The sequence below is a fragment of the Crinia signifera genome, chromosome 19 (assembly GCF_055691185.1).
Source record: "Crinia signifera chromosome 19, ASM5569118v1, whole genome shotgun sequence".
Taxonomy (NCBI): domain Eukaryota; kingdom Metazoa; phylum Chordata; class Amphibia; order Anura; family Myobatrachidae; genus Crinia; species Crinia signifera.
This window is the reverse complement of record NC_139226.1, coordinates 60,371,900-60,385,152: the sequence shown is the minus strand read 5'-3', so window position 1 is coordinate 60,385,152 and position 13,253 is coordinate 60,371,900. Positions and strand designations below refer to the sequence as shown.

At 44.9% G+C, this 13,253-nt stretch overlaps 1 protein-coding gene across 1 annotated transcript in view; it reads right to left on the bottom strand.

The window, feature by feature from the left end:
* Positions 1-5,128: 5,128 nt before the first annotated feature.
* TNNI3 (troponin I3, cardiac type) overlaps positions 5,129-13,253 on the bottom strand; it is a 32,344-nt gene continuing 24,219 nt past the window's right edge. The window contains exons 7-9 of the mRNA XM_083161501.1: positions 9,696-9,881; positions 7,218-7,323; positions 5,129-5,804 (exon numbers count right to left, since the gene is read on the bottom strand). Coding sequence (XP_083017627.1) covers positions 7,222-7,323; positions 9,696-9,881 — 288 coding nt within the window. The 3' untranslated portion in view covers positions 5,129-5,804; positions 7,218-7,221. The remainder of the gene's footprint in view (positions 5,805-7,217; positions 7,324-9,695; positions 9,882-13,253) is intronic.

The following is a 13,253-nucleotide window of genomic DNA, read 5'->3' as shown; positions in this document are numbered from 1 at the left end:
AGATAATGTTTTGAATTTTTCTATTATCCGTGCTATATTTCGTGATTAAAGGAATTTTTTTGTTATACGAGTTTTTTGGTTTATACTCTAAATACTGTTTTCTATCTGCTGTACGAGCTCGATCTCTGCATTTCTTAATGGTTTCCATGGGGTAATTTTTATCTACAAAGCGCTGGCTGTAGACATCTGCCTGTTCATCAAATTTTTCTTCCCTTTCGCAGTTACGTCTAATTCTGACGAACTGCGAATAGGGTATGCTATTGAGCCATTTGTTTAGATGGCAGCTTTTATAATCGACATAGCTGTTGCTATCTACTGTTTTTATGTGTGTATATGTGTCGATTTTTTGTCCTTCTATCCAACTGCTTGTATCGAGGACTAGATCTAGGAATTCAATTTTGTCCCGATTTATATTGGACGTAAAGCACAAGCCCAGCATTGACACCACACCTCCTGACGAAGTCCAATTGAGTGACGAAATGCGTAGAGGCGTGTCCAGTGACGTTTGCGTGGGTGGTCCTATCGACGGTGGATCGAGAGCTTCGCGGCTTTGGCACAACGTGGAAGAGACTGCACCCTATGCTCCTATTCATGCTGGCAAGCTGATTATAAAAGCTGCCATCTAAACTGATGAGTCCAATTGCCAGATATCTGATATGCCGTCGGTGCGACTACAGGGTCCGGGTACGATGCGTATGGGACCGCGCATTGGACCTGACGGCATGTCATGCACATACGATTTGGTCTGATTTTACTGCCAGAGTCGTTGGAATCAGCCAAATTTGGACCAAATTGTCTCGCGTATAGGCACCGAGCAGTTGATCAGTAAGTTTGTATACTTCCATGAATAGGCAAGTCCACTGACATTTCTGTCTGTGAAGCGTGGTTTCTTTATATTGTCATTATTTATTCCACAACAAAAGAGCCAAAGAAAAATGTGATGAGGAGATTGGAGTTAGCTAATTACATTTTAATATGGGCCTGATGAAGAGCTTGTACTGTATATTACTTTGGTTTTTGTTCTGCCCGTGGACTCAGTGTTACTATAATGTGGTTCACGTGTATCCGCTGCATTTATCTTTCTGTACACACTGTATTAATCGCTTTTTATGTCTGTATACAGTTCATTATATTTATTTCTGCCACCCTTGTAGCAAACACAGCATCTCCGTAGTCAGCCCGCTCACCCTGAGATGTGCACTGCACATTTCCGTACCCACTGTCGTTCTCACACGCCGCCCAGGCTCCGGACACACCCAATTCTTGTTGTCATGACTACCATTTTCACGTTAGACACATGCCCCCGGGTGACCTGGTGATCACCGATGCTCTGTGCGCCGGTGACGTCATCACTACCCCGACTGGAGGCTCACTGGTGTTTGCTGCACGAGGTACACCCCACTCCCCTATAAATGTAAGTTTTTGTGCACTGTTTTTTGTTGTCTTGATAAAGGGCCAGGAGCCCGAAATGTTGACCCACAAAACTTGTGTCCTCAACTTATTTACCTCTAACCCTGCTGCCGTGCAGATTGAAAAACCTTATGAGTGCCCACCCACTTCTTCGTATTAAGATCCCCACCAGGATTGTGTGGCACCGAAGTGTGTAAACTCCAACAGCGAGTGCCGGGAATCCCTTCATATATATATATATATATATATATATATATATATAATGTATTTATTATTTATTAACAGTTTCTAATATAGCGCATACATATTCCGCAGCGCTTTACAGTGTATAGTTGAACATTCACATCATGCCCTGCCCCAGTGGAGCTTACAATCTATATCCCCTACCACATGTACACATACACACAGACATTCTAGAATTAATTTTCGTTGAGAGCCAATTAACCTACCTGTATATTTTTGGATTGTGGGAGGAAACCGGAGTACCTGGAGGAAACCCACGCAAACACAGGAGGAATATACAAACTCTGCACAGTTAGAGCCATGGTGGGTATCGAATCCATGACCTCAGTGCTAATGCTAACCACTACACCATCCGTGCTGCCCCCTGTATATATATGTATATATATATATATATATATATATATAAAAAATATATATAGTGTCCGTGTGACTCCGAAACACTAGCATGTGTCGGCAGCAAGTTAAACTACATCTACTAGCTTTCGAAGCATTTGCTTTGAGCAGGCTTACTAGTTTTTATATAGATTTTCTTTAAGAATTACCGTTTTAGGAGCACATTTACTGTACCAATTACCATTACACATGTTCTAATGATACATTATGGTAAAAACAATAGTGAAATAGCTAAATGTGGCAATTAGCAAAACACTGACCTACACATATATCATCACTGAATACACACTGATACCACATGGAATGAAAGCAGGCCATTGTACTAAAGTAATACAACACAATCAGAATGATTACCCTTTGTTAAAGTCCTCCCTTCTCTCCCCAATCAGCTGTCATGAGGAGACAATGGCCTAGTCTTCCCTGCAGGCAGAATACTGACAGTGACTGGTATGCAAGTTGTACCCAGAGAGCTTTCAGAACCATGTGGAAGTCTTTTCATAGACAAGAGAGATAGAACAAAGCTAAACTGAACTTGACTACATCACTTGCATGGAATGAGAGTCCTGGCTTTTCTTTCTTTCTATTAATGGCAGCATAATAATACAGGCTGCAAGCACTGTAAGCAATCAGTTATGTGTATTCGCAAGACAGTTATATATTTTTGATATGTTATTATGTTTTTAAAAATTACATTAAAACAGGTCCATGAAATTTAAGTTTTTCTTGTAGACTGGCATATCCTCCAACTGTACAGTTTGGCTGTAACCTTTTTAACAGTCTGTACCAGCAAGTGAGGATGTACTGATTTGTACCAGATCACTATCAGCGCTGTGCGGACAGACTCACAGAGTGCTAGTGAACTGCCACACAGCCCCATCCAGAGTGGCTACAGTAATGCTGTGGGGAGAGACACCCACAGCACTGGTGAACTTCTACCCCGTTCTCACTGCTGCAAAAACCGGGGTTTTTGCCAGGGCAAGCAGTAATTTCCCATGTCAAGTCTAAATGTGAATGGGTGTGGGGAGGAGGAAATTAAGAAGCAGTTGACTGGAACTGTCAAGGATTCGACAGTGAAGTTTAACACATCAAAAATACTGTCTGCCCGTGGCATCCATAAAACCCAGCAACAGGTTGTGAAAAAACTCAAAGCACTTCATACGCAGTACTCCAAGGTGCATAATCTCAAGCGGAGGAAGAGTGGTGGTGCCCATATGGACAATCAAAGCTGCTCTTTAAACAGCCAATCAAAGGTGCTATTTCAACAGCCAATAAAAGTTGCTCTTAGATTCCTCACACTTGTTGGTAGGGCAGACCCGGGAACCAGTGTGAACGGGGCAGACCTGGGAATTCCCAGGTCCAAGGTGCAGTGTGAAGCGGGTCTGTGAGCTGAAATGACCTGTGTCCCAGCAAAAACCTAGTTTTTTGCAGGGGTGGCAATGAGAATATGATATAACAGGCAGCTCCATTCATTGTTTGGCAATAGCAGTGGGACAGTCCATGTGACTCATTTCCCGCCCCTTTTATCCATGGTCATGCACCCTTCACCTCATCTGGTGGTCCCCACTCCCCCAGGGTCCTTGCCTGGGCTGACCCGTCAGGGATTATTGCTTTGGCTGGGGGAACTTGCATAAAAAGTTTCACCTGGCTGTGGCATTGGCTGTTTGGGCCCGGTGCCCCGCATTTTTGGAAATTTTGGGGATCCCCCAATTTTTTGGGACCCTGAGTTTTCTATAACCATGACCGTTCTTTGAGCCTGCGGCTGGTTATAGATCCCATGCCGTTTTTTTTTTATTATTGATTATTTCATCTTTTTTTTTTACATTGAAAAGCCTGCACGGATCTGACTGATCCATGCAGGCTTCCCTGAAATATGAATGGAAAACATGGTCTATTTTCCATTTGTATTTACTAGTGATTCGTATTCGTATTCATCAATACGAATCATTAATAAATGTGTCGGTACCATTGAAATGAATGTGGTATTGCGGCCGTATTCTATCGATGCTGCATTTATTCCTATTATTTTAGAAATTTAAAAAAAAAAAGAATGAAAAAATCTGAATCATAAGCATTTGTAGGTATGTAAATTTGTCTATACGTGAAATCCAGTGGCGTAAGTTCGTTCCAGTTGCCCGGAGGCAAGATATATATTGGTGCTCCCAGATAGATAGATAGATAGATAGATAGATAGATAGATAGATAGAACATGTATATATATTTCAGAACTCAGCCACAGAAGCAATATCGTTGGCTTTTAAATAACTGATTTAAACTTCCAGGGAGAGGTGCCCCTTTGGGAGCAGGAGCCTGGCGGCAGATGACTCCATTGCCTCCCAGAGTTCTGCCTCTGGTATTTCACATTGAATGGGTATGAATACCTGTATTCATACCCATTCAGTCTTAGTAAATTTCCCTCAAAGTGTCATCATACTGGAATATAAACTTTTAAGTGAAATCTAGTATGAATGTTTTTAAAATAGCAAGTAGTAATTAGACTGGTAACATAGCCAACAGTGATTACACCTCTAACATACCGGTACATTAGGAGTACCACTTCAGTGGTATCAGGAGTACTTGTCTCATAATCTCATAACATATTACGTGGGCGTGACATGACTAGTTCACTACTCTGCTTTCTCAGCTTTAGGTTATGTAATCATTTCTTCTGTGTACCTCAACCTGGCTCTATCACTCCTGTAACATCTCCACCGTCATCATTGATTTTCCACCTTTCCCTTGTGCCTCTCCCTGCGGACACTTCTACAGATCCGAGCAGTCACGGCCTTGATATAGATTTCTGTAGACTTTGTTCACTTTCTGGTTTCTTTATCACTCCTTTCCCTCTCAGATCAATACTTTATCACATTCTCCTCCAGTACTATAACTCCTCCGCTGTTATATTATTGAGCCATCTATAAGAAGTGCATTTATAAGAAGCATCTATACATACATCTATAAGAAGTGCATTTCTCTTTACTTGGCTGCCATCAGAATTTTTGGGGCCCGGGACAGACAACATTTCTCATTTACCAGAAAAAAACGAAAATGAATTGATCAGCAAACAGACCAACAAATAACGTAATTCGGGCATAGCACATATTTATTTGTGACTATAAATACAGATAATACAGATGAATGTAGTCTGGTCACATCATCACAAGCACTGGACAATAGAATGGGGTATGGATCATTGGATACACACCAACTAGGTCAACAAGCATTAGGTCGACACCACTAGGTCGACATGACTGAAAGTCGACGTGGGGTTAGGTTGACATGGTCATTAGGTCGACAGGGTCATTAGGTTGACATGGGGAAGGTCGACAGTCAAAAGTTCAACATGGGGTTTTTCACTTTTTTTGTCCTGAATGTTGACACAGTCGACATGGACACTAAAAAAGTGTACTGCATCCCCTTGCATGGCTCACTCTGCTCGCCATGCTTTGGGCACGGTGCCTCGCTACGCTCAGCACACTTTTTTATTCTCCCACCATACCCTAGTGGATGGTAGGGCATGAAATACCGCTTGTTGCCACATGTCGGCTCAATTTAAAAAAAAAAAAACCCTGTTGATGTAATGACCCTGTCGACCTTCAGTCATGTCGACCTTGTGGTGTCGACTTCATGATTGTCGACCTAGTTAATGTAGACCTAGTGACCGTATCCTATAGAATGATAAATACAGTTGTCACTAGGTAACATGGGAGCTAGGCCGCTGTGATGCCTCCAATGCAGCTTTCATGTGTGCTCCTCCTGACCTAAAGGTAAACAAGACAGAAGATATAAGAGATATCATATAGGGGAAGGTGACCAACTTTTTTTTACACTGAAATTCAGGCCACAAATAAATCGAAGAAAAAAAATATCCTAAATAAAAAGGAGCAAACCTGAATAGACTAGCAGGGTGGGCAGGGTGCCGGACAGTTTCCCGACAGTCGGGATCCCGATAGTCATTATCCCAATGTCGGGATCCCGACAGTCAAAACGCCGACACTCAGGGTCCCGACGCCACCAGCTATTCTCTCTCGTGGGGGTCAAGGACCCCCATGAGGGAGAATAGAATAGGTGGTGAGCGCAGCGAGCCACCGTGCCCGCAGCATGGAGAGCGCAGGGGCTTTGTTGCGCTCGCCCCGCTGTCTGAGTCCGGCCAGTCGGGATCCCAACGTCGGGCTAATGACTGTCGGGATCCCGACTGTTGGGACCATATACCACACCCGGGTGGGCACCAGAACCAAGGCACCGGACCAAACCCAGGCACCTACCGACGGGCTCAAGATAGGTAAGTATCAGTATGTATAATTTTTATTGTGTGTCTGTGTGTTTATTTGACTATTTTTATTACTGTGGAACTACAAGTGCCAGCGGGCCGTTTAATGCCCCACATGCTGGGACTTGTGGTTCTCCAAGTCTGTCTGCATTATTTTTACACTGCATTTTAGATTTCAGTTTCAACACACCCCACCGAAATGTAACTCTCTCAGCACATGTTACATTTGTCCCACCTGCAGTGCACATGGGGCCTTATTTTGGTTCATTCTTTCTGACAAAATCCTTCTTAGATGGACAAAACCATGTGCACTGCAGGTGGGGCAGATGTAACATGTGCAGAGAGAATTAGATTTGGGTGAGTAATTTTTTTTCTGTGCAGGGAAAATACTGACTGCTTTATTTTTACACTGCAATATAGATCTCACTTTGAAGTAAAACCCCACCCAAATCTAATTCTCTCTGCACATGTTACATCTGCCCCACCTGCAGTGCACATGGTTTTGCCCATCTAAGAAGGATTTTGTCAGAAAGAATGAACCAAAATAAGGCCCATGATTTTGCCCATTTTGAGAACAAATTTGTACTGCGATCATATCTGAATAAAGGCCACGGTACGATTCATATCATGGCCAGCAAAACATATTAGATTTTAACTATATAGTACGGATCTGTGCTATAAATTCTGTTCAATTTCCACTAAACAGGAGCGCACATCGGGATCGAATCGGCATCGAATGTGACTGAAAACCGTTCGATGTTGATTCTGACTATATAGTCACAATCGGATAGAAAATTAATCAGAATTGCATCATGTGTACACTACATTACAAAGTATACTATGTCATGACCATTATAGCCACTGCCCAACATACTAGATAGCACACATCACAATATTACTGTACCTTCTTAGGTTTGCACAGCTCCAGATGTTTCAAACTTCTTTTTCCTGCCTTCCATTCCACTGAGAGCATCAACGTTCTTCCTCCAGTCTCCTACTTCACGTATGTCCTAAATCACAGGAGGTTAGCAGATGTTATGGTATAGGTTGTGTTCTAGCATATCAGCTTCCTACTAGTGTATGCAGTAATGACAAGAGCATGGTTAACAGAGCATTTACACACACTGGGCGAGAGGCAGCCACCAGTAAAAAGTGGGCAAACCTTCAAAAATGCATTTTGACCATGTTTAAATATGCGCCAAGCTCAGAATGCGGTACATTCTGGGTCCTGGATGTGGCGGGCAATGCCATCTTCAGATCAATGTTGCCCTGTAAAAGCCTATAGGCTTCTATTGTGCCTCCCTGCTGTGAGGGTTCCAACCTGATTACTGTTAAGATTTTTTTCTGTAAATATTCGAAAAAAGGAAAATCTACAAATCTTTTTTTCACATATCACGCAGTCACCTTAAGAACTTTACCCCCCCCCCCCCCCCCGGAACATTGGGACGGGTGATAGCTAACAAGCATGGAATAAATTAAGCCACTCCCCTCCACCTCCCCCCAGTCCTGGAATACTAGGCTGCAGCGTAATCAGCATATTGATTAATCAGGCTCTGTAGGCAACCCATCTGTAACATCTTCATAAAGTAGATCACATCAGTATTTATAGATGGACGCAATGCGGACATTGTATGCTGTGGAGCAATGCTTCGCTATTACGCATGCATATAAGTGTCACTGCCATGCGCCGCAATGGTCTTGTGACAGCAGTCACTTGGTCACTCCGGTGCCCACTTTACACCACCATATGGTTTCTCAGATGCAGAGCCGAATTTCCCATTAGGCACGTGAGGCACGTGCCTAGGGGCGGCACATGTTTGGGGGCGGCACTTGGATGCCTGTGATAGTACTGTCAGCCCAAAATGTACCAATAACTGCAAAATATCCACTGTACTGTACTATATTCCATCTTAAATAGAGTGTTAATGGATAGGACATGCAGATACTGCCCCTGTAACTGTCCTACTTAATAAACATTATTGTTGTGCCTAGGTGCGCCCTCATCCCTAAATCCGCCCCTGCTCAGATGGTCAAATGATGATGTGCTTTCAGTTGTTCTTCGTAGACAAGCAACAGATCTCAGACGTTTCCAGTGGGAAACATTTGGTACATTTGCATTTTATGCCGCTGTGTATGGAATCGCAGCTGCGAGGGCATTTGTGTCCAGGTTGATTTAGCAATGTATAGGATTTCCGCTTTAACAAAAATGGGAAAACTCCCCCAATATCTCTCACTTTCTGATTCTCACACCCTACTATATTTGGCCCAAAAGTCAGCTTTCACTATTATATTTAAATCTGGAGGTTTAACATACATTTCAAAAATGCATTCCTGCTGCAGTAAGCTTGCACAGTTATCTTCCTGAGACTGTTCTCTGTAATAATGGCAGGACATCAATTGCTTGATTCCTGGTTGAGCTGTAAAGCCCTGATGCCAGACATGATGCCAACTAAGCCTGAAGCTCCAAATCTTAATTCTATCCCTATCACCCCTCTTTTAAAGCAGGGTGCCAGCATCCAGGCATCTGCCAATCATCCCTTACTACTATACAGCAGGGGCTGAGAGAGAGAGAGAGAGAGAGAGAGAGAGAGAGAGAGAGAGAGAGAGAGAGAGGAGGGAGTTGTGTCATGTACAGCTCCATCTGCTGCCTCTCCTTACATGACACATATGTCAAGGTATTTGCTTGGGTGAGGGTCACATATATAGCAGCACCGGATGGCACTGCTGAACTAATATACAGCAGCACGGGGTGGCACCACTGGACTTTTATATGGCTGCACAGGTCAGCACTACTGGACTAATATACAGCAGCACAGTGTAGCACTACTGGCCTTATATATGGCCGCACAGGACTGATAGGGCAGACAGCCAGCTACCAGGTATATGGCAGACCGGGCAACCCTGGACTGATAGAGCAGAGCAGACAGGGTACTCTGGAGTACGACAGCAGAACCACCCAACACCACCACCCACAGACAAACAGAGGTCCATCCTGAACCCTCTCCTGCTGCAGTGAAGGCGCTGATTGTCTGGGATTTATATAGGATCCAAAACCCACGAGAATCCCACAGCAGGATGATGACATTTTGCCTCCTTCTGGGATCCGAGTCTGGTGGGAAAACCAGAGCCAGGCTAGGATCCCGCCTCGTCTCAGAGATCCAAACCTGCTCCTCCCGACAGAAAGTGAACCGCCAGATATAGTTTGCAGTAGGAGGATATGTTTCTGGCCCCAGAACCACTATACCTCTGCAATATGCCCTTATTTGTAGCTAAATAAATTGCTCAGGTGAGTTAGCACCATGAGTATCCAACAATGTGATTTGAAAAGTAATTCATCCTGTTTCATTTGGAAAACCCAAAAGCCCAGGATAGCATTTCTTACCTTATCTGCATCATCTTTTTTGGCTTGCTTAACTTGCTTGAGGTTAGCTCTTAGATCCATGGCAGCTTTGTGTTTAGTGCCCAGGAGTGCCCGCATCATGGCATCTGCGGATAAGCGCACTCTTCGCAGTGGGGGGCGTTTGAACTTTCCACGGAGGTCAAAAATCTTTTGATTCAAGTCCTCAATCTGTACAAGGGACAGTAACCTTGCGTTAGATCATAGAGCAGCTGCTGCCATTTTTAGATATACATCATGGTTTAAAAAAAAATATTTAACATACATTGTGGTAATATTACATCAAATATGATATATATTGGTCATTACCTCTGTTCTTATTTATTCCATATTTTATAGAAGTTGACTTTAAAAAAAAATCTGTGTCTCATACTCACAACTGCAATTACCATGCTTGAGAACAGATGAATTACTGTCAGTCAATTTGACCTTATTCTGGTTGACCTTATTCTGGATGTCAGCTGCCTGCCCCTCCCTGTACGGGAAGGGGTCGGGCAGCTGACATCCGTTGACGTCAGCTGCCCGGACCCCGCATCACCGGGTCATTTTGAAACGCCCAGCATTTCCATGGGGACACCGATAAACGGCTGGGCATTCCCATGAGTGCAGACCCTTGCCCCCGACCCACGTCCCCCGACCGCACTGCTAGCAATTTGCTGTGCCCCAATGCCCCAAACGGCCACACATGCGCATACATGTTTATGCGCATGTGCAGTTGCAAACCATCGCACCCCTGTACGAGTGCACAAGGGAGCGTATGGAGAATAAGGTCCTATATTTGCAGGAAGATTGAAGAGTCACAAAAGGAACAATCTACAAATATGAATCTGTGCCTACTGGGTAATGCACAGCGCTAACCCACTCTGCACGCTCCTGCTCCCAATACATACCTGCCAACTTTTTGAAGGGGGAGATAGGGACACCTGCGCGGAGAAGCCTTGCGCGCTCCTGAAAAGGGGTGTGACCTTTAAAGGGGCGTGGCCTCTTGGGGTGACGTGGCCTCAGGCCGCGCCCCCGTTTTTCGCCGCTCTGCAGGGGGGGACAATGGCTGCCCTGGGCGGGACGCGGGAACGTCCCCGAATACCCGAATACCGGGACGTTCTCGCGGTAAGTGGGACAGTTGGGAGGTATGCCAATGTTATTGCCTTCTTACATGAAGGGCCCATATACATTATGCAATATTGTACATTATGCCATGCTACTCTCAGCACACTATTCTATTCTCCTTCCATGCCCTTGTGCCATGAAATACCACCTGTTGGCACATGTTGGCTCCCCCCCAAAAAGTAAACACTCATGTCGACGTTTTGACTGTCGACCTAGCCATTTTCAACCTAATGCTTGTGTCGTACTTCCAACCCTGTCGACCTTAGCCATGTCAACCTATTTCATGTGTCATCCTAAGCCATGTCGACATTCAGTGTTCGACCCAATGCATGTCCACCTCATATGTGTTGACCTAACGGATACCACTTTACCAAGCTTACAGGAAATGCACTGTCTGGCTCAGCGATGTGGGAGAGCGAACCAGTGGCCAAGTCCCCAGGAAATTGGCAAGAACAAGAGGAAATGAGACGTTAACGGGCAGATGTAGGGGGCCAGGTGGAAGATAAATGAAAGTACCATTCGCTCCCTAATAAATGTCTTTGGCAAATTTACGGTTTCTTATGTACATGGACTATGGGCCTGATTCAGTAGCTGCCACCCCTCCGGACTGTCTGTGGTAATCCCGGACAGGTGCTTACCCTACCTGCCACATATCCACATCCTTTGCGGGTGCATCGTTAATGTGCTATACAGCAAAGCGCTTGCAAATGATCAGACAAAACTGCTGCGTGTGACATCCCCTATCTTATAGGAATTGCAGCATAGAAATGTACTAAGAACACAGTAGATAAGAAACTATCTGCTATACACATCTAATACAGCACAGGTAATAATAACCCTGCATCTGGCTATTTCCTTCCAGGATGTGGGTTTGATATGATGAGACAAGTGTGGCATCATATTAGCCAGAGAAGGAGATAAGAACAAACATTAACTTCCCTTTACCACACATCAGTGGTAGATACAGTGCATGCCTTCAGGTAAGCCAGCTTTGTAAGGGTGAGGTACTAAGGGCTTTCACTCACAGCAGAGAGTTACTATTGCTCACAGCCAGGGCCAGCGACAGGGGGGGGTCAAGGGAGACATGTGTGACGGGCCCCGGTAATCTGAAGGGCCCCAGAGCCTGGCCAGGGCCCGTCTGTGTGTTACCCCTGTTGGTGTCTGTGCTGGCTCAGCTCCGGCCAACTCACTGTGCATGCCGCCGCCCCTGGCTGCCTGCTGTGGTCCTGCGGATATTCTATTCTACTACACAGTACCCCAGATCCTCAATGGTATAGGTAAGGTAAGGACTAAGAAGGGTAGGACTGGGAGCTGCCTGGAGCTCATCTCAGAGAGAGCCAGGCATGGTCGCATCATGGCAGTGTGCTAGCGGTGTTAAGCCTTATTTTTTATTTGGGGCAATAGCAATAAAGATCCCCTGGTGCAGTACTCCCATCCTCCCTGCTCCACACCACCATCATCCCTCCCTGCTCCGCACAACTCCCTCCCAGCTCTGCAAAAAAGTCCCTCTCTGCTCTGCACCACTACTCCCACCCTCCATATCTGCTCCATACCACTACTCCCAACCTCCCTCCCTTGCTCCGCATCACTACTCCCACCGTACTTCCATGCTCCGCACCACTACTCCCTTCCTGCTCCTTACCATAACTGTTGTTAATGGGGAAGGGGGCCCTCACAGATATCAGTGTATGGGGCCCCAAGATTTCTGTTGCCGGCCCTGCTCACAGCAGAGAGTTACTATTGCTCACAGCAGAGAGTTACTATCGCTCACAACAGAGAGTTACTATCACTCACAAAAGAGAGTTACTACCGCTCACAGCAGGGAGTTACTGTCACTCACAACAGAGAGTTGCTATCGCTCACAGCAGAGAGTTACTGTCGCTCACAACACAGAGTTACTATCGCTCACAACAGAGCGTTGCTATCGCTCACAGCAGAGAGTTACTATCGCTCACAGCAGAGAGTTACTATCGCTCACAGCAGAGAGTTACTATCGCTCACAGCAGGGAGTTACTATAGCTTACAAAAGAGAGTTACTATTGCTCACAGCAGAGAGTTACTATTGCTCACAACAGAGAGTTACTATCGCTCACGACAGAGAGTTACTATCGCTCACAGCAGATAGTTACTGTCTCTCACAACAGAGAGTTACTATCACTCACAGCAGAGAGTTACTATTGCTCACAGCAGAGAGTTACTATTGCTCACAACAAAGAGTTACAATTGCTTACAGCAGGGAGTTACTATAGCTTACAAAAGAGAGTTGCTATCGCTCACAGCAGAGAGTTACTATCGCTCACAGCAGAGAGTTACTATCGCTCACGACAGAGAGTTACTATCGCTCACAGCAGATAGTTACTGTCTCTCACAACAGAGAGTTACTATCGCTCACAGCAAAGAGTTACTATTGCTCACAGCAGAGAGTTACTATTGCTC